This window comes from Hydra viridissima, unplaced genomic scaffold (assembly GCF_058129835.1).
Source record: "Hydra viridissima isolate aposymbiotic clone 2 unplaced genomic scaffold, HvirCarnegie_v1 scaffold_18, whole genome shotgun sequence".
Classification (NCBI taxonomy): Eukaryota; Metazoa; Cnidaria; class Hydrozoa; order Anthoathecata; family Hydridae; genus Hydra; species Hydra viridissima.
Genome location: NW_028324317.1, coordinates 791,555 through 815,867, shown reverse-complemented (window position 1 = coordinate 815,867; position 24,313 = coordinate 791,555). Strand labels below are relative to the sequence as shown.

Sequence of the window (24,313 nt, the reverse complement as noted above, 5' to 3'; positions counted from 1 at the left end):
GCCAGAATTAGGTAAGAAGCGGCCAGAATTAAGTCTCAGCGGCCAGTAATAAGTCTTTTAGTTCCCAGCCAGCATTTCAACGTTGATTTAACGTTGATTCAACGTTGATTTATGGACGTTGATTTAAGCGTTATTTGGAAACAAACCATCGACGTTGAAATATCAACGTTCATTCAACGTTAAAAAATCAACGTTGAACTGACGTTACGTTTTATGAACTTTCGAAAGATAATACTTTAAAACATTTACTAAAATGTATTTGTATTTAAAAATTTACAAGTGGGGGTAATTTTTTTTTCTTTTTCACTATCTTCGCTTTCGTTTGACTCAACGTCACCCTCTACTTCACAGTCATCGTCATCTTGATTTTCTTTATCACCTTCTTCAAGAACTTCTTCATCTTCTACTTTGTGGTTGCAGGATTTCCGTTTACCTCCACTTAAACGATAAGGAGCATATTTCAAGCAGAAGGCTATAAACGTCCCAGTTTCTTTGTCATCACAGCGCTTAATAGATTCTAGAAAATAAATGCAAAAATATTCAAATTTGGTGAAGTGAATAAAAATGCAGAGAAAGGAGGAAAGAAAATCTTCCAGTAAAATTATTTTATACGAATACATGAAGTTTTCAATTTTTAGTTGTGTAAACAGATTTATTTTATTTTTTGATGAACTTGTGCATAAAAAGTTTGACATCAATTTTTTGTGAAATCAATTAAATTAATTTATTTTCAACAGGCAGCCAATAAAAAGTAGTATACAAAAATGTTTTTAATAAAACAATATAGTTCTGCATCTTGCCTAATTTTTAACATTTAAAATCTAAATAACATCCTACCAATTATAGCTTTATAAATATTCAACCCTTCCATAGGTAATTTCACTTTCGAACCAACCAAATTAAACTTTGAAGTCTGTTTGTCATCAGCCCTAAAATTAGAGACTTGGTATATAACGTTGGCAACACATGATTAAACATGTCAAAAGAGAATTTCAACATTTTAAAATCTTTCTAAAAATAAAAAATCGGTGCAGCTATTTTTCTTTACAAAACTAGTAAGTATTATTGATTAAAGAAATGTTTTAACCTGTTTATCATGTTTGTAATACTTTTCTTTTGATTATTACCACCAATGGAAGTTAGCTGCCTCACCTGATGTAAAAATAAAATACAAAATAATATCTCTATGAACAATGTGGCGATCTTGCACAATAGAAGATCTATATTCTCAATGGACATTTTTGGAAACATCCACCCAATACCCAAGATATAGATAACATCCACCCAATGACATTAATCAATGGTACATTTTAATGAAAAATAACTTACAAACTTTTTAAGAACTCTTTTGTCAGCTCCAAGTTTTCAATCAAATTCATATAGAACATTAACATCATCAAATTGTATTAGTATCTCTCTTTCAGCATCTTTCATCCTGGTGTCATTAATTGCTAACTTTTTAGAAATTTCATTCATTTGCAAGGTTATTTGGGCCAACTTCCATAATACTATATGTTGAAATCCTAAGTTGAAAACAAACAGTACTTATAAATTACTTAAAGTGTGAAGTAATCAATTAGTAACTTAATGTGTTAAATTTTCAAGTATGTCAACCTGGGTCTCAAAAGAAGTGAGATTATATAAAAATCTACAAAAAAAAATTATTTTAAATAAACCTACCATTACCTTTCAGATTTTTTGAGCTAATTAACTCGTTCCAAGCACATGCAGAATCACTTCTATTGTAACTCATGTAGTTTTGAGGAATACCAGCAGAAACATTGGTGAATGAGCTTTCTGATATACTAATAGTGGAATGATTGTTTAATGTTGGTTTGAGTCCAGAAAAATCTCCACATATAGAAGAGGTAGTAGTTGACTTAAAGGGCATTGGTATGTTGGCTAATAAAGCAGTGAGTCCAGAATAGCCATCAGGTATAGAAAAGGTTGCAGTATAACCTTTAAAAACCAATTTAACATTAAAAAAGTTTAACATAAAACTTACTACAGTAAACACCATTAATATGTTATTTTGAAGGTCTAAAAATTAATTTAAATGATTTAAAATAAAAAGTAAAACAATAGCATGATAGGAAAAGGTACCAGATAATATTTTTTGACTTGAATTATTCCTCGTTGCTTTTTATGGAATATCATAAAAGGCTCCTAAGAAAGAAGGAAGGAAAATAACTAATTGGCGTTTCTTTCTTTTCTTTTTTTTTTATTGAAAAAGAACAACTTTGGTTATTTTATTTATTGTAAAAGTGAAAAATAAAAATAATTAACAGCAAGAATAGTGCTAACTTAATAATTGCATGTCTTTTTTCAGATGAGCTGGTACAACTCTTAATTGTCATTTTATTGTTATCTTAGGAGTATAGTGGACATTTATTTAAGTCATTGCAAATAATGCAAATAAATTAGTAGAATTGAAAGAACCCTTAAAAAATAATATTTTTGTGTAAATATTGTGAATGTAAATAAATAGAGAGATGTTAAAGTCATTATGCTAAAAGAGTACATCATTCAATAAAATAAATACTTAATTACCATTTAGCTTTATGTATTTCAGTTTGAATTGATACCAATCATCAGTTGGATTAGACATTTTTTTTTAGTGATGACTCCACATTCCTATTAGCCCAAAATACTTTGTCAATTTACCCAGTTTGATGGAAGATTCTGCTCAAATTCCTCTTATGAGCCATCCTTTGCATATTCAAAGCAAACTGCTCTGGTCCAAGACACTTTGTTTGTCACACTTACATGTGTTTTCAATATTTAAATTATTGCACATCTGTTTATCTAATTCAAAAGAAAAAATTAATCTATAAAAAATAAATTAGGAAAATATAATAGTAAAATGAATAAATAAAAATATCAAAATAAATGTGTAAAAAATCCATTATTATAGGTTTCAAAGTTATTAATTTACTTTCTTATAACTAATATCACTAGTATTATCATTTACTTATTATTATTATTTATTATTATTATTATTATTATTATTATTATTATTATTATTATTATTATTATTATTATTATTATTATTATTATTATTATGATTATTATTATTATTATTATTATTATTATTATTATTATTATTATTATTATTATTATTATTATTATTATTATTATTATTATTATTATTATTATTATTATTATTATGATTATTATTATTATTATTATTATTATTATTATTATTATATTTATTGTGTTATTATCATTATTTCTATTATTACTATAACAAATTTATCATAACATAATATGTGTGTATATCATAACATAATGTGTGTGTGTGTGTGTGTGTGTGTGTGTGTGTGTGTGTGTGTGTGTGTGTGTGTGTGTGTGTGTGTGTGTGTGTGTGTGTGTGTATGTATTTATATTTACATATATATATATATATATATATATATATATATATATATATATATATATATATATATATATATATATATATATATATATATATATATATATATATATTGTAAATATATAAACATCAATAAATACGAGTTCTCTCAATACTAATTTATCGTTATTATCTTTATAGCATTTTTAGCTTTAATTACAGACAAAAAAATATATTTGTAATTAAAGCTGTGTAAGATAAAAACATGAATTCTTTTCAATAATCATTACTAGTATTAAAATTGCATTAGTGTTAAAGTTACTCATGACGAAAACGCTAATATTCGCCATTTTTTCAACTAGCTGACGAATTTTAAAAGTGGAAAGTAATAATTTAGAAATTAAACATGGTTTTCGCCTCTGCTTAAATTTTTAAATTTTAAACCGTTCATTCGAATGTTAATCTGATTAAGGGTCTGCGTCTCGGAATCGTTTTCTCGAAATGAACCGGGAAAAGCGTAACGAGACGAGAAATTTCCCGGAAAAAAATAACGAGACAAAAGAAACGATTATCCCGGAATAAAGTTATAAATCGGGATATAAATTTTTTCTCGGAATTTAAAAACTGTGTCCCGGATAATTATGAAACGCTACGAGACAGATCAATTATATTAACTAGATATCTGACTCGCGCTTTCGCAGAGAAGAAAATTTTTTGCCAACCAAGTTTGTTTTGCCAGCCAGAAATGACGTACAGTGACGCACAGTGATAGTTGTCAAAGAAGTTATAACATAAAATGTTTAACAGTGTAAAGTGAAAAATGACATTAAGTACTCAAAAATGTTTCTGATAATTATTAATGATTTTAAAAACAAAAACAACAAAAAGATTAGATCTTATCCCGAATATACGTAAATTAGGAGTAGATAAATTACGATTTTGGAAGGATTTACTAAACGAATTCAAATAAAACTGAAGAAATTAGCAAATAGAACATAAATTAACGCTACTTTAGATAGATTTATTTCAAAAGTGAAGAAATAAACTAAAACAATGTGGTAGAAATTATTATTCTTTTATAGAAAACGAATACCAATGGCTTCAAGAAAACCTTATGACCAATAAAAGTAGCCATTTTGGTTCTGGAAAACCTCATACACAATGGGTGGTCCTTGGAGAGCAAAGGAAAAGAGAAAAAATAAAAGAACTAGGTATTGAACATCATGCTCTATTGTCCATAAAACATTTGACTTTTTTTAAAAAGTCAAATGTTTTATGGATCGAAAAAGTTAAAGACACTTTGGATAACCTTTCCCTTAAACATGAGTGTAAAACAAACTCTTGAATTAGAAGTCAATACTGACCTCAGCGGAAAACAATATTAAATGGTCAGAAACTTAGCCCTTGGACACATATTTATCCCCTTCTTCCAATATATTTTAGTGGAAAGATTTAAATATTATCCCAAAAATTTTTTTTTTCCCTGATTTCAGCTGCTACCATTAACTTTTATAAAGCTGTGTTTATGTAGATGGTATAACAATATCAATAATAGCAGCTGAAATAAATAATGGTAATTGTGCCAGAAATTCATTATTTAAATTTCAAATTAAGGATTAACAAGTATGTCTCGTTATGTCTCGTTATGTCCCGTTAAAAAGATGTAAATTCCAGGAAATTGTAAAGCTCCTATTTTGTCCGGGACATCTCGTCTCGTCTCGGTATCGTCCCGGATTTCGACTGAAATCTGAAAACTGTCTCGATTTTTATCGCTAATTGGGACAAAGCTTTTAGGATCGTCTCGTCTCGTCTCGATTTAAAAAAATAACGAGACGCAGACCCTTAGTTAATTATACCGGAAATAGCGATATAACAAACAAGAAATAAAAAACCAGGTCTTTAACTATAACATTTAAATTGTTTTAAAATTCGTCATCGCGATGAAAAAATGGCGAATATTTGCGCTTTTGCATTTTTAAATTTTTCAGATTGAGTTTAGAGTACATTTAGTTGGTCTAAAAGTATTGTTTCTAATATGTTTTCTTATCTTTAAACGAAGATCTTTCTTAATCTGTAAAAAAAAATAGGGGAATGCGAAAGTAAAATTCCAACGTTGAAATTTCAACCTTGCTTCGACGTTGACACGACGTCGTTTGCTTGCTGGGTTGGCATCTGAAAAACTGATGCTTAAACACATCAGTTTGGTTTTGTTAAAAATTTTATGAATTATATCCATCCCTAAATATTCCAATTTATAAGCTAATTTATTTATTCATGTAACAATACATGAATTTTTTATTTTTGAACAATAAGTACGATGTGGCCAGATGTTGGTCAGTTAACTCTATTCCTTGTGTTTTAGAAAAGCGATTTAAAAATGACCATGAAATGAAAGTTCAAGCTACTAATAGAAAGAAATCCAGATATAAAGGATTCTTGAAAATATCTATTAAACGATTAAATAAATGGCTTGAAAATGAAATTTCAAATGTAAGGCATGCAATCGGAAAAATCTGCCCACCTTTCTTGATCAAAAAAGGATGTAAGAAAGCTTAAATGTATTTAAATCAATATACTTCTGAAAAATTAAGACTGTAAAGATTACATATTAATAGGGAAAAAACAAAAAAAAATTAAGTTTTACAGAAAATTCTGACTTTCTTTTTGATGCCTCCCATAAGTTTCTGGACATAGTGATTTTTGTAAGCTTTAGCAGCGTAATCCCATTTTTTCTTCAAATCTGTAGCTGATATTACTGTTTTTCCACTTAATTTCAATTTCTTTTTTATGATGGCTCAATAGTTTTCAATAGGACATAATTCGGGGCAGTTTGGAGGATTCATCTTTTTCGGAACCAACAGCACTCCATTATCATCGTAAAACTTTTGAGCATCTTTTGAGTAATGTATTGTGGCTAAATCAGGCCAAAACAATACTGAAGTACTTCTATGAGCTTTAATTAGTCGTTTTATACGAGAAAGACAACATTTCACGTATTCCGAAGATTTCATTGTGCCCAAACAAACATAAATTGGCGATTTTTTGCCGCAAGAGCAAAGTGCCTGCCAAATCATCAATTTTTTCGAAAGTTTATCAGTCATTACATACTTGTATTTATCACTCACATTTCCTTTTATTTTAGAAGCATAGTCTCACTGCCCAGGAATTTGTTTAAAATCCATGTTAACATAAGTTTCGTCATCCATCAAAATGCATCCATTATGTTTTGTTAACAGGTTGTCATACAACTTTCGAGCTCGACTCTTTGCGGTTGAATTTTGTTTATCGTTTCGATTTGGCATTTTAACTACTTTAAAACTTTGATATCCAAGTCTCTGTCGCCATTTGTGTACAAAAAAATTGGAAACCTTCAGTTTTTTCGCTCGATATCTATCAGACCAATCAGGATGTTCTTCCAATGAAGTCTCCAACCGTTCGAGAGCTCTAGGATTTGCTGTGCGTTTTTTTCGACCACTTCCTTGTTTTCTCTGAATAGTTTTCTGTTCTGTAAACCGTTTAAGAACAGTATCTACAGTTCTTCTTGATATTTTTAATGATTTTGCCAACTTTCTATTCGATAAAGTTGGATTTTTTAAGTGTTTGTCCACAATCAAAAATCTTTGTTTAGTTTGCTCGGTTGACATTTTGAAACTAAAAAATATTTTTAACTATTTTTTTCTGCCAAAATGTTTTATTATACAAACACTACCACACACAAAAAAATAATTCCGATAGCATGCCTTAAATAAATTTAAAGTGCTTTTTCTGAAACCAATAACATTCCAACAGCGTTTCATATAAAAACGAGTTTCATATAAAAACGTGTTTACCCTAAGCCTAATTTATTTAAAGCGAGGGCTGCATTAACATATTTAATGACTTAGTCATTCATAGGATGTTAAAGATCAATTGGTTGCGGAGGAGTTCGATGACATTAGATGATTTTTTCTCTTCTAGATTAGATGATTTAACTCTTCTAGATCTTTCAACTTGTGATGGATAATCAATTTTTAAAAAATATGATGGAAGGGATTTATGTTTTGTAAGTGAAAAAATTTGGTTTATGAAGAGGATTTTATGAGCTTAGTAAGATTCTTTTTTCTCAAATAAAACTTTTTTCTTTTCTTACTCAAAATTTCTTTCTTTTCTGACTCAAATAAAATTCTAACTTCGAGCTCAACCTTAGTCTTGGAGATGATCGATTAAAAATTCGAAAAATTGATTTTTGCTTCGAAAGTTTAAAATTAAATGTAACGGCTATCCACGTGGGAATATTTAACATTAATTGTATTGTTAGATTTCTTCGTTATAACACGGTTAATTTTCCTGAAATAGGTTTTCAATTAAATAAAATATAAAACTAGGAATTTTTTTTAAAGTGAAAGCTTATTAACTCTTGAGAAATAGAATTTAATTTGATAAAAGAAAATTCCATCAAAATGAAATAAGGTGCAATCGAAATATCATGCTTTATACACCGTGTTTCCTGAGTTTCTGAGGATTAACAGGATAAACAGGATTAGTTGCAGAATTATAAAACTAACGTTAAAAACAACTCAAGAAAATGCTTTTGCGTTGTTAATTAAATGTAGAAAAATAAAATACAAAGTACAAGTTACAAAATACAAGTTTCTATGGCTTAGCTCTGTCATCTATTAGGATTATCTGTCAATTATTAAGATTATCTCTGTCATCTATTAGGATTATCTCTGTCATCTATTAGGATTATCTATGTCATCTATTAGGATCATCTCTGTCATCTATTAGGATTATCTCTGTCATCTATTAGGATCATCTCTGTCATCTATTAGGATTATCTCTGTCATCTATTAGATTATCTCTGTCATCTATTAGGATTAGGCGTAAAAGATTTTCAAGGCGATCCTTTCAATATTGAAGTAGCTTCAAGAAAATTACATCACTATTTTGAAATAGAAAAAACGTTATTCATTTTGGAATTATGGATGATGAAAGCATAGAGAATTTTGACAAAATGCGTGTCTATTAAACCAATCGCATTTACTTTGGTAAAATCTAAGTCCAAGTGCAAATTAATCATTTTTTGACTCTTTCACTACCACAATTTTTTAAAAAACTTTTCGCTGTGACTGCTCTAAATAAAAAAAAAAATAAGTTAAGATCACATTGTTCAAAACTAATAGAAATTCAAGTGATAAATCTCTTTGAAAACACAACAAACTATACATATATAAAGAAAGCTAAAGAAAAGATCTTCTTAAATATATAAAAGTTTAATACACAGCATTTTATACTGAAAAATGCAAGGAATTCAAAAACGTTTTTTATTGAAAGAAAAAAAATCAAATCAAAAATAAAATTTTTTTATATATTTTTAAGAATAAAATATTTTAAAAGACATAACAACTTATATAGACGATGTAATCATAACTAATAAAAAATTGTTTTACTTTTCTTTTGAGAACAGAAAAAAGCTAAAACCAGATTTACTTAGAACTGAATTTTGAAAATTTAAAGAGAAAAATATCAAATATTTTGTAAAATAGGCTTGAAAAAAAAAAAAAAAAAAAAAAAAAATACTGAAACACTTCTAATGATAAAAATAATTATATGGAATGGTAAATCAAAAAACAATCTTTAGGATGCAAATGAGGTTCATTACTGCAGACAGAACATATAAAACTTTGGTGCTTTCTATTGGCAGGAGTATTACAGACTGCACAATTTCTATTGCTTTCAACATAATTAATCAAATGTCTTGTATTGTTGAATCTTTCTAAGACTGGATTTGAAACTTGTCAAACTCTTTTTAAAAGTGTAGAATAATCAGGCAGCATGGTAATACAAGTATTAACGAGTTCTTCAATAAGATTCTCTTTATATTTTTTTAGAGTAATTCTTTTCCAATTAATTGGACGAGTTAACAGATATAATATGTAAGAGTTAGTTTTAGTTACTTCTATCAGCCAACTAAAAAATTTTTTCCACCACTGAACTGTCGTTCTATCTAGATTACTGTAATATGAAACAGATTGGTATAAACGATCACAACCATTCATTAATGTGCAACAACATTTTTTGCAAACTTAGTAGAAACAGTTAAAACTGGTTTTTTAGCTTTTTTTATTAATAGTAGAATTCCAGATTCACTGCAATAATAGTTTGTTTGCAGATGTTTCTACAACCTTTTTGGAACTTGATATTATCTGGAAAAGTCCTGTGATTTGTTTCTAAGGTTCCAGTGTAGAGAAATGATTTTGATATTAGATAGGAGATCAAAGAGTGTGTTATGTAATATCTATCAGCAAAAATATGGTGAACCTTTCCAAGAGGTTTAAGTAAATATTCAAAGATTTTTTGTGATTGTTCCATTCCTTTTGTGTCAGAGTTACAAGATGTATGGCTTCCAAAACACGTAAGGATGTTAAAGGCATAACCAGTAGCACTGTCACACAATCCAAATGTTTTAACATGGTATTTGCTTGGTTTGCTGGGGTTTTATTGTTTATTTTTCCATCTACCCTTAGATTTAATGACCATTTTATCAACAGAAACATGAACAACAACAGAACTGCTTTCAGACTCAGTTTCTGATTCACTATGATCTTCGTTTAACCATTTAAGTATTATTTTAGAAGCTTCATTGGCACTATACGTTACTTTCGACGACTTCATTTTCATAGTGGTTTAAAAAATCACAAACTTTCTAATATATCTCGCTGTAATTTATACAATATGGCTGTTACTTTTTACTTGAAATGCAGAGGATTAAATACACTTTTTAAATAAATCAGTCGAATGAGTCATAAATTAGTACTTATATTCGAAACATGATAAATAATGAAGCCACTGATCTCAAAATATAACTGGAGAGCGTTTTCAATTGTCTTTTTCAAAAAAAATTGAAGCCTAAATTGGCCTCGTAAGACGGCGGCGATCGGAGCTCTCAGCGGTGACCGATGTACATTTTATGAAGCTTTTTACAGAAATATGAAAGAAAATAATTAAGCCGAGTTTTCAAAGAAAAACTACACTATGAAATAAAGTTTTAAAAATTTTAAAGAAATGAAACGATTTCTAAAAAAATCAGACAAAGAAATTATTTAAATATCAAGGTACAAAATATTCGATATACTTTTTAAGTGCAATTTTTGATTAAATATGCATAATTTATGTACCTTTTAGTTCTTAATTACACAATGAAGTGTGCTAGAAGGTTCATAACATAACTGTATGGTAAGCGGCAGTGGTGTCTACTTACAATTTTGACAAATTTTCTATTTTCAATTTTTGTAGCAAGATACCAGATATGTACATGCTCCATGAACTATTAGCTGAGCGCTTTGAGTACACACAACTCAGGGGTTCCTTCTAGGATTATTAAGTACAAAAATATAATTAAAGGATATAGTATTTAGTACGAATATTAAATATAAAATTTTATTTTTTAATATATATTGTTTTACTTATATATAATCCTTTGTAATATTTCAGCTCTCAATTATTGAGTCAATTGTTTTTGACTTGTTATTTAAAACGACTTATTAAGGGAATTTTTTTATAACATACTTTTTGTATCAAACATTATCAACTTTATGTATTTTATCAAAAAATCTATGATACATAAATTTACAAAAAACCATCTGCATTAAATGTCGGAATGCATTCGTACTTTATTATTATTTCGAACAAACCAGTTTTTTAAAATTCAAAGACAGAGGAGGTTTAATTAAATCAACCAAAAGAGTTGTTATCATATGCGAAGAAACTGAAAGATGTTTCCAAAGGTTGCTTACCTCAATAAATGGCAACCTTCCAAATGAAATAGGAATTCAAATGCCATTACTAGTGCTGTTTTGAGATCAGTTGATTACTCAAAAATATTTAATGAACAAACTTCTCGTTTGTTTGACTCAGCTATAACTGAAAACCATTTAATTGCACTGATTAAACTTATTTCAGAAAGCTATGCAAAAATACTTTTTTATCACCTGGGTAAAGAACAAACTGCAAAAATAACTGGAAAAAATGCTTAGGAAGCAATTTATCCTATTAAAGCAAAAACTTATCCCATTCAAAAACCAATGAGAAATATTTTTATAATATGATATATATATATATATATATATATATATATATATATATATATATATATATATATATATATATATATATATATATATATATATATATATATACACACATTTTGTGTACTTTTTCTTTCTTTCGATAAGTAAAAAACTTTTAGTAACAAAGGCATAAAAAGACAGCTCTGATGATAGTGTGATGGCAATTAAGAAAAGACATTCAGCTGTTATAAATTCTTTAAATGTGACCTTTTAGTAATCGAGTTGCAAAAAAATTGCAAGACAGATAAACAAGCTATAAAACGTGTTACGTTGATTTTGTGTGTTAATGAAAATAGCCGTTTTAGATTAACACAATCCTCGGCATGAATTATAATGTATGTAACATTTGATGCACACAGAAAGCTTGATTTCAAAGTAATCAGTTTTTGTTTACATGAAGGCATAAAGGTTTGTGTTTTTTAGTAGATGTAAAATGCGAGTTTTTGCTCAACCTATTTTGATCATATGTTTAACCATCAAGCTGTGTTTAAATTTATAATTGAATTGTTTAAACAGAATTTTAAAAAAAAAGCTATTTTCAACCATAGGTTCAATTATTAAGCTGTATTTCAACTTTACTTTTGCTGAAGAAATTGAAAAGTAATTTCAAACATATACCCTACCATCTACTTAAAGTCAAAATTATGGTTAATAAATTTAAAGCTGCATCACCTCGTTTTAAAGCTGCATCGCCTCGTTTTTAATCAGATACCAAACCATTAAGCTATTAGAAAAATCCAATCATTTGTAAAAAATTAGGACGAAATTATTAAGACGTTTCTCACAACCATCAAACAAGCATTAAGCTATGGTCAAAACTCAACCTTTTATAAAAAGTTTTAGCAGAGCTTAAAAGGGTTTTTCTCACAACCATTAAGGAACTATAAAGCTATTGTAAAGTTTCAATCAAAGTCATTTAAAAAAGTTTTGATTTTATAATAAGTGGAAAAGAAAATTTATTGAAGATGCAAGAAGAACAAATAGATATATTACTTTTAGAGAAGCAAATACTAGACAAAAGTAATTATGTTAGAACAACAAAATGAAGTGAATGCTTGAGTGACGGTAGAACTATAAAAGGGATTTGTATTTACTTTAGAGCTAAAACATATTTGGAAGGAGAGAAGAAGAAAAGAAGACGAAGTTTTAAAGAGAAAGTTTTAAGAAAGTTTTAAGAAGAAATTTAAAAAGAGAAAGAATTTGGTGATGAGAAAAAGACTTTGATGAACAAGCAGTTTAATAAGCAGTTGAATAAATGAAGAAAAGAAGAAGATTTAAAAAAAAAAGCAGAAGAGATATTTGTAATAAAAAAGAGGAGTAATTGATATAAACATTTTTGAACACTGCGAGAAGCGTAAGAGAATATTGTATTATATAAAAGTTATGAGAAAAACAGTGCTAACCATTACACACAACTAGAACGTTTGTTAAGTTTTATTATGTAACAGAATATACTGAAGACGGCAAATAAAACCATAGCCCTTTAACGATTAAATCTTGCCCATTCCTAACCAAACTATTCCCAAACCTCGCCCTTTCCTATCCAAGGAATCCTAACGCCACACGCCTCGATCCCAACCTCCATATACCTTTTCACAAAACTCTACAACCCATACCTCCCTAATCCATTACCTTCATCATAACACTTAACTAAACAATCAAACATCAAATAAAATATTTATAAAAACGCCGCCCTGACATTCATTTATTTTGCTGTTACCTCAATAAACACTTGCTTGTATATGGCTGAGATAAACTTTTACCAAAAACCGTTAGTCTACTATAATCAAGCCATCGTGGATTAACAAGTATATTAATTAATAGTTTGACTTATCACATCCACAATTTACCAACAATTAACCTTCTACTACTATTAGATAGTAATGGATTATTATGGCGCTTGTTTAAAGAATCATTCCATGAATATTGTTTGATCTTCATTTTATATGTAAGAGAAAAATTACAAAGTTTATGTAAAAAAAATAAAAGTTGGTAAATTTATACAAGAAAACAAACCTCTTTTTTATACTAATCTTATAAAAGCAACTAAAGACCTAAAATTAAAAACTTTTAAAGGAGCATGTATCCGAGACTTTTTACCAAAAAAGTCTAGGAAAAATGAATGGCTTTTTAATGTAGACTCTAGTGAAAATATTGGATCGCGCTAGGTAGCTTGGTGTAAAAAGCAAAACAAACAGCACTATTTTGATAGCTATGACAATCAACAAATGAGTAATAAGACTATTTAAAATCTCCAACGAACGACGCAGATCAAGTTCAACATGGTGATAAGTACTTTGCTGTCATTTGTGTTTTTATCTTTTTGTAAAGATGGATGAAAGATTGAATATGTTTAATATAATTTACTGAATGGTTTAGTGCAATAAAAATTTTTAGCACATATAAAAATGCCACTTGAATCTTGTGCTTTGCATATTACATTAAATAAAAAATAAACAAGAAGCAGGTTTTATTCAAAAGTAAACTAAAGACAAGGTCAGCCTCCAGTTGACCTTGTCTTTAACTAATTTTTGAATAAAACCTGCTTCTTACTTATTTATTTTTTTCAAAGAAAGTTCTGACTTTCTATTTTAGCTTGATGCTTTTGTTTCTTTCAGCCGAGCAATCTATCGACTTGCGTTATAATTCAAATGAAGAGTTTATGTAATTTACCGAACTTTCACCTAGTAAATGGGATCGCAAATTGACGACTTAAGGGAACATACTAATTCCCACTTCTTGTAATAACCCAGCTAGCACTTATACGTTGTTAAAACATTAGAACAATGTCGCGCGGAGCGTTGGCCCAACGTCGGTTGCCAACGTTGTTTTTATATCATTATGGTTACAAATGCGACGTCGCCAACAACAAAAATCCAACGTTGGAAAAACATTTATTTTAAGTCGGTACAGTGTAGGATTTTACGTTGGCGCAGTGCTGTATATGATGCCTATTCAACGTTGTATTTTATGCTAATCCAACGTTATATTTTATGTTGTTTCAACGTTGTATATTATGTTTATTAAACGTTGTATTTATGTTGATTCACCGTTGTATTTTATGTTGATTCAACGTTGTATTTTATGTTTGTTCAACGTTGTACTTTATGTTGATCCAACGTTGTATTTTATGTTGATCCAACGTTGTATTTTATGTTGATCCAACGTTGTTTTGTATGTTTATTCAACGTTGTATTTATGTTGATTCAACGTTATATTTATGTTGATTCAAATTTGTATTTTATGATGAATCAACGTCGTATTTTATTTTGATTTGACGCAGTGCCGGTTTTAGCACTACCAGCGCTCTGGGCGAGATTTCTACGGCGCCCCTAACTCAATTTAACCCCATACAAGAAAAGGCTAAATTTCGCCCCTTTATATTGGGCGCCCTGGGCCATCGCCCAAACAGGCCCTACCCTAACGCCGCCACTGATTCGACGTTGCGTCTCTATATAGAAATGCCAAATGCTTAGCGCTTATTGGTGCCAATACTTGGCGCCGCATTCTAAATAGATTCTATAGATAAACCATTTAGCTTAAAGGCAATACTTATATACAGAAAGAACACCGTTTAACATGGTAAAGATTATATTATTCAAAAGAAAAAAAATTATGTATCACTAGTCTCATAAAAATCATCGCTTTCTTGTTCATTAAGGATTTTTTTCTTTAGTTTTTTCCTGTTTCCCGCCCTCCTTCCGCTATCACGATCGCATGCATATCTTAACCATTGTTTTATCACCTCTTCAATATCCGCATCGGTTGATTTTACTGCTTTGTTAAGATGGACAGCAGCTTAAAGTAAAGACAATACCAAATAGTAAAAGTAAAAACAATATCAAAGTTAGACTAAAAAAGCTAATACTTTAATGAAGTTAATAATTATTTTTAAAAGTATGCCTTATATACTAAAAAGTATGAAATAATTAAGTAGAAAAATAAAAGTATATACTGATATCTCTAAACGTAAAAAAACATAGTTATATACCTTTTATAGCTTGTGTTATTTGCAAGCTCTTAATTCCCATCTTACCCCCACGTCCTGCAAAATTTAATTTCATTGCTACTTTGTTATCAAATATCTTTTTTTAAATATTTCTTGTAGTAGAGCCACAATCCTTTCCGCCAGTAGTTCCAAGATACGTTTTCTGAAAAGATTAAAATTATATATTTTATTTACATATTTATATAATTTTATATTTTATATATACAAATATATTTATAAATAAATAAAAATGGTACATACATAGACTGATTTAGGGAGAACCCGCAAGTGATATATATATATATATATATATATATATATATATATATATATATATATATATATATATGTATATATATATATATATATATATATATATATATATATATATATATATATATATATATATATATATATATATATATATATATATATATATATAGGAGAAACAGCTTGTTGAAGATAGATAAGTGTTTTTACTAATTTATAACTATATATATATTTATAAATTAGTAAAAACACTTATCTATCTTCAACAAGCTGTTTCTCCTTTGAAAGGATGATCAGGAAGCTTTTATACATATTTTATATACTTTACTCGCCACAATCCATATAAAAGTGTCATCCCCAAATAAACTCTTATAAATATAATAATATATACACACATAAACAATATAATAAATATAATATTAATATTATAATGTATATATATACATGAGTTTGTATTTACTCAAATTAAATATTTTTAAAAAATTCTTAGATTACCAAAGCGGTCCAGGTATCCCTGCAACCAAGTTTTTCTTCTAAATCATTAAGTTCTTTTTCTGTTGTAATAGGCAACTTAATGCCCTCTGGTAAATCAGTAATATCAACATGTACCATATTTCGCATAGTATTTAGGATTGCTTCTTGTGTTTTTTTAATTTCATTAATATCAACCTGAATTAAAGCAAGACGAGATAGAACTTTACTTATTGTACCACTGGTGACTGAACCTGATAGTTCTGCTAAAATATAAAACAAAAACATAAACTAAGACATTGACCAGTTTAAACTAAATTTAAGTTGTTGAAAAAGGTAAAGAAAATATAATAGTAAACTTAATAATATACAAAAGGAAACTGTTCTTGTGCTACTTCTAGAACATATAAGACAAGCGAATGTCTTAAAGTTTTCAATGTAGTATAAGCAAAAAGATAAAATGGAGTAAGAAAAATTTTAAATAAAATTTTGATTTTGATTTTATCAAGAAAATAATCTTTTTTTGTTATAGTGAATGTTTACAGACATTCGGTTATAAGAAATAAAAAATTGGTAAAAAAAGATCCACCCTATCATGTATGTAATCAAAATTTTATTACCTACTCCTGCAACACTGACTGAGTCAATATTATTGATATTTTTCTTCTTTCTTTTACTTTCTTGTAAATCTGTAGTATGGACTTTAAATAAATAAGAAAATAGAGTTAATTAATAATCAGATAATAAAGTTTATTTATATAATTATTAGATAATATAATTATAAGATAATATAATTATAAAATAATAATACATTACTAGATAATAATTAATTTATTAGTTTATAATTATATCATTAGATATTAACTTTATTAGTAGATAACAATTATATTATTAAATAATAATACAATTATTAGATATTAATTATATTATTAAATAATAATATAATTATTAGATATTAATTATATTATTAGCTATTAATTATGTTAATAGATAATAATATAATTATTAGATAAAAAGTTAATTACTAGATAACAAATTAATTATTATTATAAATTACATAATAAAATAATTATATATTAGATAATAATTAAACAATTATATAAATAAACTTTATTATCTGATTAATAATTAATTCTAATTTCTGATTTATTTACTTCTTATTTAATTAATTATATTATTAAATAATAATATAATAATTAGATAACAAATTAAGTAATTATAAATTTAATTAAAAAGTATAAAACTATAAAATTCAGTACAAACTGAATTTTATAGTTTAGAGATCTAAACTGATTTAATAATTAAAATACCTTTGTCAGTTACAGCAACTAAACCTGTCATATGTTCCGGAATTGAAGGATATGGTACTGTTGGGCATGACATTGGCATGAAACTCATATGAGCAGCTTCAGCAATATGTTTTACAGAACTTTTTCGTTTTCTGTCAAATTTTTCAGGACTTTCAGAATCAAGAGCAGATGTATCCAATAAGCATCAGTGTTACGTTCGTTCAACTACGTTCAACTACGGTCAACGAAGTTGAACGTAGTTGAACGTAAATAAACATAACGTAGTTTTGTTTCAATTACGTTACGTTTATTTACGGTATTTTTGTATTAATCATCTTAGTTAAACGTAGTTGAACAAAGTTGAACGTAGTTGAACCAAATAAATTTCTGAACAACCTAATTAACTTTTAAAAACCACTGATTTGTATTGCTAGTATAAATAACCAAAATTAAATTTAAGAAGATGTTAAAGCCAGAGTTTAGTGTGATTTTAGAAAGTCGAGTCTAAGCCTGCGAAAATGTGGTCTCAAGCCTGTACTTTTTGAACTAAAATTAGACTTGGCAAAGTTTCCAAAAATATTGTGTAATTTGTTAGCAATAACAGTGTAAAGGAAAAACATTTGCTTAAAAGCCAATTTATCATTAATTTTATTGAATTATTAAATTACAACCCTTAAACAACCAATTAAGCACAATTTTTTTGTATTGAACTATTTGTAACAATTCAAGACAAAATAGAGAAATGAAACTTTATTGCAATAAAAAAGGATACATTAAAATTTGTGAATATTACAAAATATTGGAACACAATTTTGAAATTAAATTCCAAAAACCTAAATGTTTAAAGCAGTGGTGTAGCCCCCACTTTCCTCATTAACATTCTTACAAGATTAGGCATTTATATCAGAGAGTTTATTTTAATTCCTCTATTTAGAACAAAATTGTATGACTGAAGTGATGGGAGAAGAAAACTTTTTTTTTCATTTAAGCTTTGGGCAAAAAATAATCAGCAAAATTTTTTATTCGTTGTAGGGTGAAAATTTGCAAAAGCATCTTTTCTGTTCTTTGCACTTGTTTTTTACAAAAGCTATTAGGTACTGATAGTATTTAATCAAAAGAATTGTTTAACTGCAATAAGACTAACTGTTATAATAAATTTGTTCCAAAACAAGGTATGGACTAAATTCGGACTGAAATGCGAATTTAATTTCTGCATGTGGGATAAGGGTGATTCAAGAAAATCACAAAAGAAAACATTTAGACGTGCTGTTTTAGGCACATGGATAAAATCTTGAATGAAAAGTACAAAAAATCTTGGATTTTACAAAAAAAACTTAAAAAATATAATCTCCAATTTTAATGTTTTGCTAATTGCATGATACTCCGATTAGTTTTTTAATTAATATTCTTCAATATCTTACCAAAAATGCACCCCAAAGTTCTGCTGGATATCCCATAACACTGGGCATTGCCCCCCCCCCCCCCCCTACTTCTGCTAGATAATCTTTCAAAAAAAAATCTTGGAAAAAATTGAGAAATTTGAGATATTTGTTACTCGAGATTCTTTCTGCCTCTAAAATTTTTTATTATTTTTAGCTGTTCACTAACTGCACTATACAAAAAACTCTGGTCAGTTTTTACTGTAAGTGTTTCTCCATCCCACGTTGTTTCTTTTCCTCTTCAGTTTTAATGCTTTCTGCCAGTTTTCAATATTTTAACTTATCCTGCTCAACTTTGTTCAACTTCGTTCAACTTTGTTCAACTTCGTTGAATTATTATTTCGTTACGTTCAATTTTGGTTTTTGGGAAGATGAAGTCTGACTACGTTACGTTTCGTTACGGTCACAAAAATGACGCTAACACTGGTGCTTCTTTTATTTTAAATATATTTAAATTTACTTAAAGAAACGTACAAAAAAGCCAGAAATAATCTTCATAACGCTCAATTGGATACTATCCAATTCAGCGTTATGAAGATTATTTCTGGCTTTTTTGTACGTTTCTTTAAGTAAATTTAAATATATTTAAAATAAAAGAAAATAAAGTTTACAAAACATGTTTTAAAAACAAGCAAAATTGAATATGAGCTTCAAAATTCCAATTTATCTTTTAATATAAATATATACTTTCAATTTTAATGCTAGAAAACTTTCTTGTTTAAAAAAATATAAATAAATTCTTAGATTAATTTTAAAAAAATATTTTAAAAATAATTTTATATTGGCTTATATTTTTATAATGCCTGGAACAAACCACTAACATCAGTCTAGTTGGAAAAGTTATATCTTTTGTTAAGAAAAGAAAATCATAATTGTGCAATAGGTGTTAAAATAAACTAAATAAATAATTAAATAAATAAATAAATAATTAAAGAAATAAATAAATATTTTTAATAAAAATTAAATAAATAATTAAAAAATAAAATAAAATAAATAAAGTAAACATTTTAAACTTATGTTTCAGTACTTACCATAGCGTCTTAAAACTCGAGTATTAGTATGACACTCCCAATTTTCTTCAGGCATTTCTTTATTTTTAGTGGCAGCTTCTAATCTATTTGCCCTATATGGTGGCCAATAACATGAGCCAGGTTCCTTTGAAATCCAGCTAATCGGTACTATTGCTACTGAGTTTTCTTTTTCAAAATAAACTATAGCATATTCCATATTATATTATTGATTTCTATTGCAAAATCAAGTGCATAAACATTATTAAAATATTATTACCTAATTAAAAAATTATACATTTACTAATAATATACTGAAATATATTAGTAGTTCTATCACCATTAATTATTATAATTACTTTATATTATAATGATTTTTAAATATTTAGCCTTAATTAGAAAGCCTTTAACACATAAAAAATAGAACATTGATTATACATATTTTATACTTAAAAAACAAAATTACAAATACTTTAAATAATACTTTAAATAAATATATAATCAACATTTTGTTTGTTTAATATTTTAATTGTTCAACTGTGTAATAGTGGAATAATTATATATGATTCCTCACCATAAGGAAAAAACATACACTTGGTAACCACATCTGAAATTAGACAGGAATAAATCAATTTGTTCGTAAGTTTTTTTACCATGTATATATCTACTTTAGAAGAAGGTAATGGGTATTTAAATGCATCAGATACAAATAAAAACTTTTCATAAATTAAACAAATCTCATTATCATTTTAACTACATTTCTGACAAGAACTATTGTACCATCTTTTAATATTAAACAATTATTATTATCTGATACTTTAATTTTCCAAAGACTATTTTGAAAAAGCTTATATTGCTTTCCCTTTAAATTAGATATCAGCGGCCCATCGATGTGTTCATGGCTCAATATAGGAAATAGAGATATCAGATCCTCTTTAAACATGTTTTTTTCATGGAGCCTTCTTAATATCTGTTGGATTGGTGATTGAGGCTTACGTATCAATTTCTTGAATTTTCCAAGCGTATTTTCATAACGAAAGCTACTAAATTCTTCTAAAGAACCTAAGTTTTTAACATCATTTGCCAAATGAATCAAGGAATGTACGTTATAAACAAGACATTCGTTTCCATAAAAATCTGCAGCAGTGCTAACAAACTGTACTAATAAATTATTTGCGTAGTCATAATCTGAGTTTATACTTTTTGGGTTAGCAAGAATTCTTGTTGCAATATATAGCAGCATAAAATGGTTATATAAATCCGTAGGCAGTATATTAATTAGGACAAAGGGGCCTAAGTACATTAAAAATACTCTAAACTCTGTTACTTTCCATTGCAGAATTTCTTTTAGAGCACCAGGTTTTCTAGCAAACTCAATAGGAATATATGAAATTAAACATAATAAGTTATCCGATATTTTTACAACATCTCTTGATCCTAGTCTTACCTTAAGAGGACCAACTGGACCTTTCCAGTATGAAAGAAATCGTTTCATCACACCCAAACAGCCGAGATGCATAAAATCCAAACTGACTAACACCACCAATTTTAAGTAAATTTAAAGGAGAAGGTTTGCATGATGATCACTGTCAATCATATTGCTAAATGACTCATCAGTACGCAAAGGAGCATTAGTTTTGGTAAAAATTACTTTCCCTAAATAATCACCCTTTTGAATACACTTTTCACAAGAATTGTAGCCTGAATGATACTTTATTCCTTTTATGAATGCTCTCGCAGGAGCATCACACACAAATGAATTAATTTTGATAAAATATTGAATATTATTAATACATATACCATTCAGTAGTAAATTACTTGTTTCTGTAGCAAAATCATCCAAGAATTCTTCAGCATGAGCAGGTTTTTCTTTTCCACAAAACAACCCAATAAAAAAAACTTTATCATTAACATTCTTGATCATTCCCAGGATTGGCCAGAGAGTAATGCTACTACTCTTGAATAAAGGTAAACCATCTGTGCTGAATTGCAATTCTAAATGAGTTGATTTTGGTAATGTGTTTTTCAGAATATTTCGAATACCCTTTTCTAAACCAACATGATAATATTCACCACCACTTGTTAACAATTTTAAATCATACTTGCGGGGTGTTTTTAACAAAGTGCGAGGATCCTTTGGAAGAGAGTGGACAACTTCTTTTAGTATAGGAAAGAGAGCACCTAGAGCAACTTGTGAAATATTATATGTGACAGACCATTGACCTAACTTTTCACATATATTTTTACTATTACATTTATGAAATAAAGTTTCTGCACATTGATTATTACAGGCTTTTTCATCGTTAAGTAGGTCATCTATATCATCATCAAATAATTCATTTTGTTGAGAACCTTGATAATTATCATCAAGGTCAGAAAATTTAGAAAAAGTGGAGGATGTATAATATTCCAAATGATTTTGATTGACAAATGATTCCATTATGAATGTAGAATTTAATTGCATATGGTTTGATTGGTTACAAACAAAACTGGCTCTGCTTTCATTATAAATATCATTCATATCTTTCTCAACCTGATTTTTTATTCTCCGACGCTTTGTAGTGTAAGAAATGCTCATTATATTTGTTAGACTATAAGTATACATTAATAAACTATATTAAACTATATGAAATTATTTTTAATAAATATAATATATACATGTATATATAGAGAGAAATCTATAAAATATCTATTGACACGTTTATATCATATCTATTAAACTTAATTTATATGACATAATATAATATAATATACATTTTATTATTATTTTTATAATATATAAAGTACAAAGTATTTGTGCCTGCCTGTGCGCAAACTTCAAAAAGAAGTTGTATAATATAATATAATTGTTATATTATATAATAAAATTGAAAGTAGCTTTGGAAAATTTGGTGTATTTTTTTCAATTCAAAATATATATAATAAAAAGTAATAAATTTAACCCTTTTCAATGAATAGATTACCATTTTATCAACTGTTTAATATTCATCCAACAAAAAACTTTCTTTAAATTAAAAATAATAAAAAAATTGTGAATTAATTATGAAAAATAACATTACCTTTATAAGCAATTTAACGTCCTATTTAAGGAAGTAGAGCACGTAGTTAATTATTGAATTAATTTGTTCTTTTTATTTCATAACATTGTACATAATGTAACCATGGCCACCGAGAGGGGGGGGGGGTGGACGGGGAAAATTCCCGGGGCCCCGTGTGTGTACAAATAATTTTTTAAAGTAATTTTTAAAAGATTTAAATAGTTTTGACTTTTAAAAGATTTAATTAACTTTTATTTTTAATTTTCAGTGACCAGAGCACGCTTCTTTTGGTCCTGGGTATATAATTGATCATAATGAGGGCCCCTTAAGAAAACTTCCCCGGGGCCCGAAATTTCTCTCGGCTGCTATGAATATAACATTTTGTTCATAATATAATATAATATAATATATTAACATAATATAATGTATAACATATTGCTCATAATATAACACATTGTACCAAGCCTTAATAAAATAGGTTAATGGATTTCGCACCTACAGGGAAACGCATTACTTGTCAAAATGAATAGTATACACTGGAATGTATATAAAAGAATTTATATTATGTAAAATTAAGTACTTAATAGAACTACGTTTTTGTTTTTGTTTTTTACAAAGCAGGTTTATGTATATATATATATATATATATATATATATATATATATATATATATATATATATATATTAATATATAAACTAACAATCTTTTGCAATGTTTTTACATAGATTCGATTAACATTGCATCCATATATGAATGCAACAGAAAAAAGCTAATTTTACGAGTAAAGGACTTTAAAACTTAAATTTGATCAACATAAATTTGATCAACGTCGATCATCCATATGAAAATACATCGCAAAAAGTTGACAAAAAAGAGGCAAAAAATTAATAAACAAAGCAAAAAAAACACAAACATTTCCCTTAAAAACATCGCAAAATGTTTATTGTTTTTACGATCAATATATATTACATTGGATCAACGTTGGGTTTAGATCGTAAAAACAATAAACTTTTTGCAATGTAAAAACATACATTTATTCAACGTTGGTTGAACCAAAGTCAATTTAAATACATTGGATCAACGTTGGATTTACATCGTAAAAGTTATTAACTTTTTGCGATGTAAAAACATACGTTGGACCAATGTAAATTTTCCAGTTGTTTTTACTTCCGTCGGTATTAATTTCATCATTAAACATATGACATTGGATCAACGTTGGTTTTGCATTGGAAAAAACAGCCGACGTTCGCGATGGTTTTACATACGTTGGCCCAACGTAAGTGTGCTAGCTGGGAAGTGCGCTTGATGCGTGTAAACACTTTGCAGTATTAAAAATCTCGTGTTTTTATA

The 24,313-nt window shown here is 27.7% G+C and overlaps 1 protein-coding gene, 1 long non-coding RNA gene and 2 pseudogenes across 2 annotated transcripts in view; 2 read left to right on the top strand and 2 right to left on the bottom strand.

The window, feature by feature from the left end:
• LOC149876693 (uncharacterized) overlaps positions 1-24,313 on the top strand; it is a 615,724-nt pseudogene that overhangs the window by 14,740 nt on the left and 576,671 nt on the right.
• The window catches only part of LOC149876724 (uncharacterized), a 316,490-nt gene that overhangs the window by 225,667 nt on the left and 66,510 nt on the right, over positions 1-24,313 (top strand). The gene's annotated exons all lie outside the window — the stretch shown is intronic.
• On the bottom strand, positions 236-22,364 carry LOC149876728 (uncharacterized; annotated as a pseudogene).
• LOC149876729 (uncharacterized) lies at positions 15,552-20,144 on the bottom strand. Its single transcript, XM_090075098.1, has 6 exons — positions 19,949-20,144; positions 19,378-19,480; positions 17,500-17,648; positions 16,810-16,890; positions 16,214-16,455; positions 15,552-15,611 (listed from the first exon to the last, which is right to left on the bottom strand). Exons 1-6 carry the CDS (start codon positions 20,142-20,144, stop codon positions 15,552-15,554), a joined length of 831 nt encoding a protein of 276 aa, XP_089931224.1.

Bases quoted from the DNA above. Each gene is read 5' to 3' on its own strand.
- LOC149876729 (XM_090075098.1), bottom strand. From the start codon at position 20,144: ATGGAATATGCTATAGTTTATTTTGAAAAAGAAAACTCAGTAGCAATA. The intron at 16,891-17,499 runs GTATTTTAATTA...ATTTATTTAAAG, and splicing joins AGTTGCTGTAACTGACAAAG to TCCATACTACAGATTTACAA. The intron at 15,612-16,213 runs GTAATCTAAGAA...TAATCTTTTCAG, and splicing joins GGGATACCTGGACCGCTTTG to AAAACGTATCTTGGAACTAC.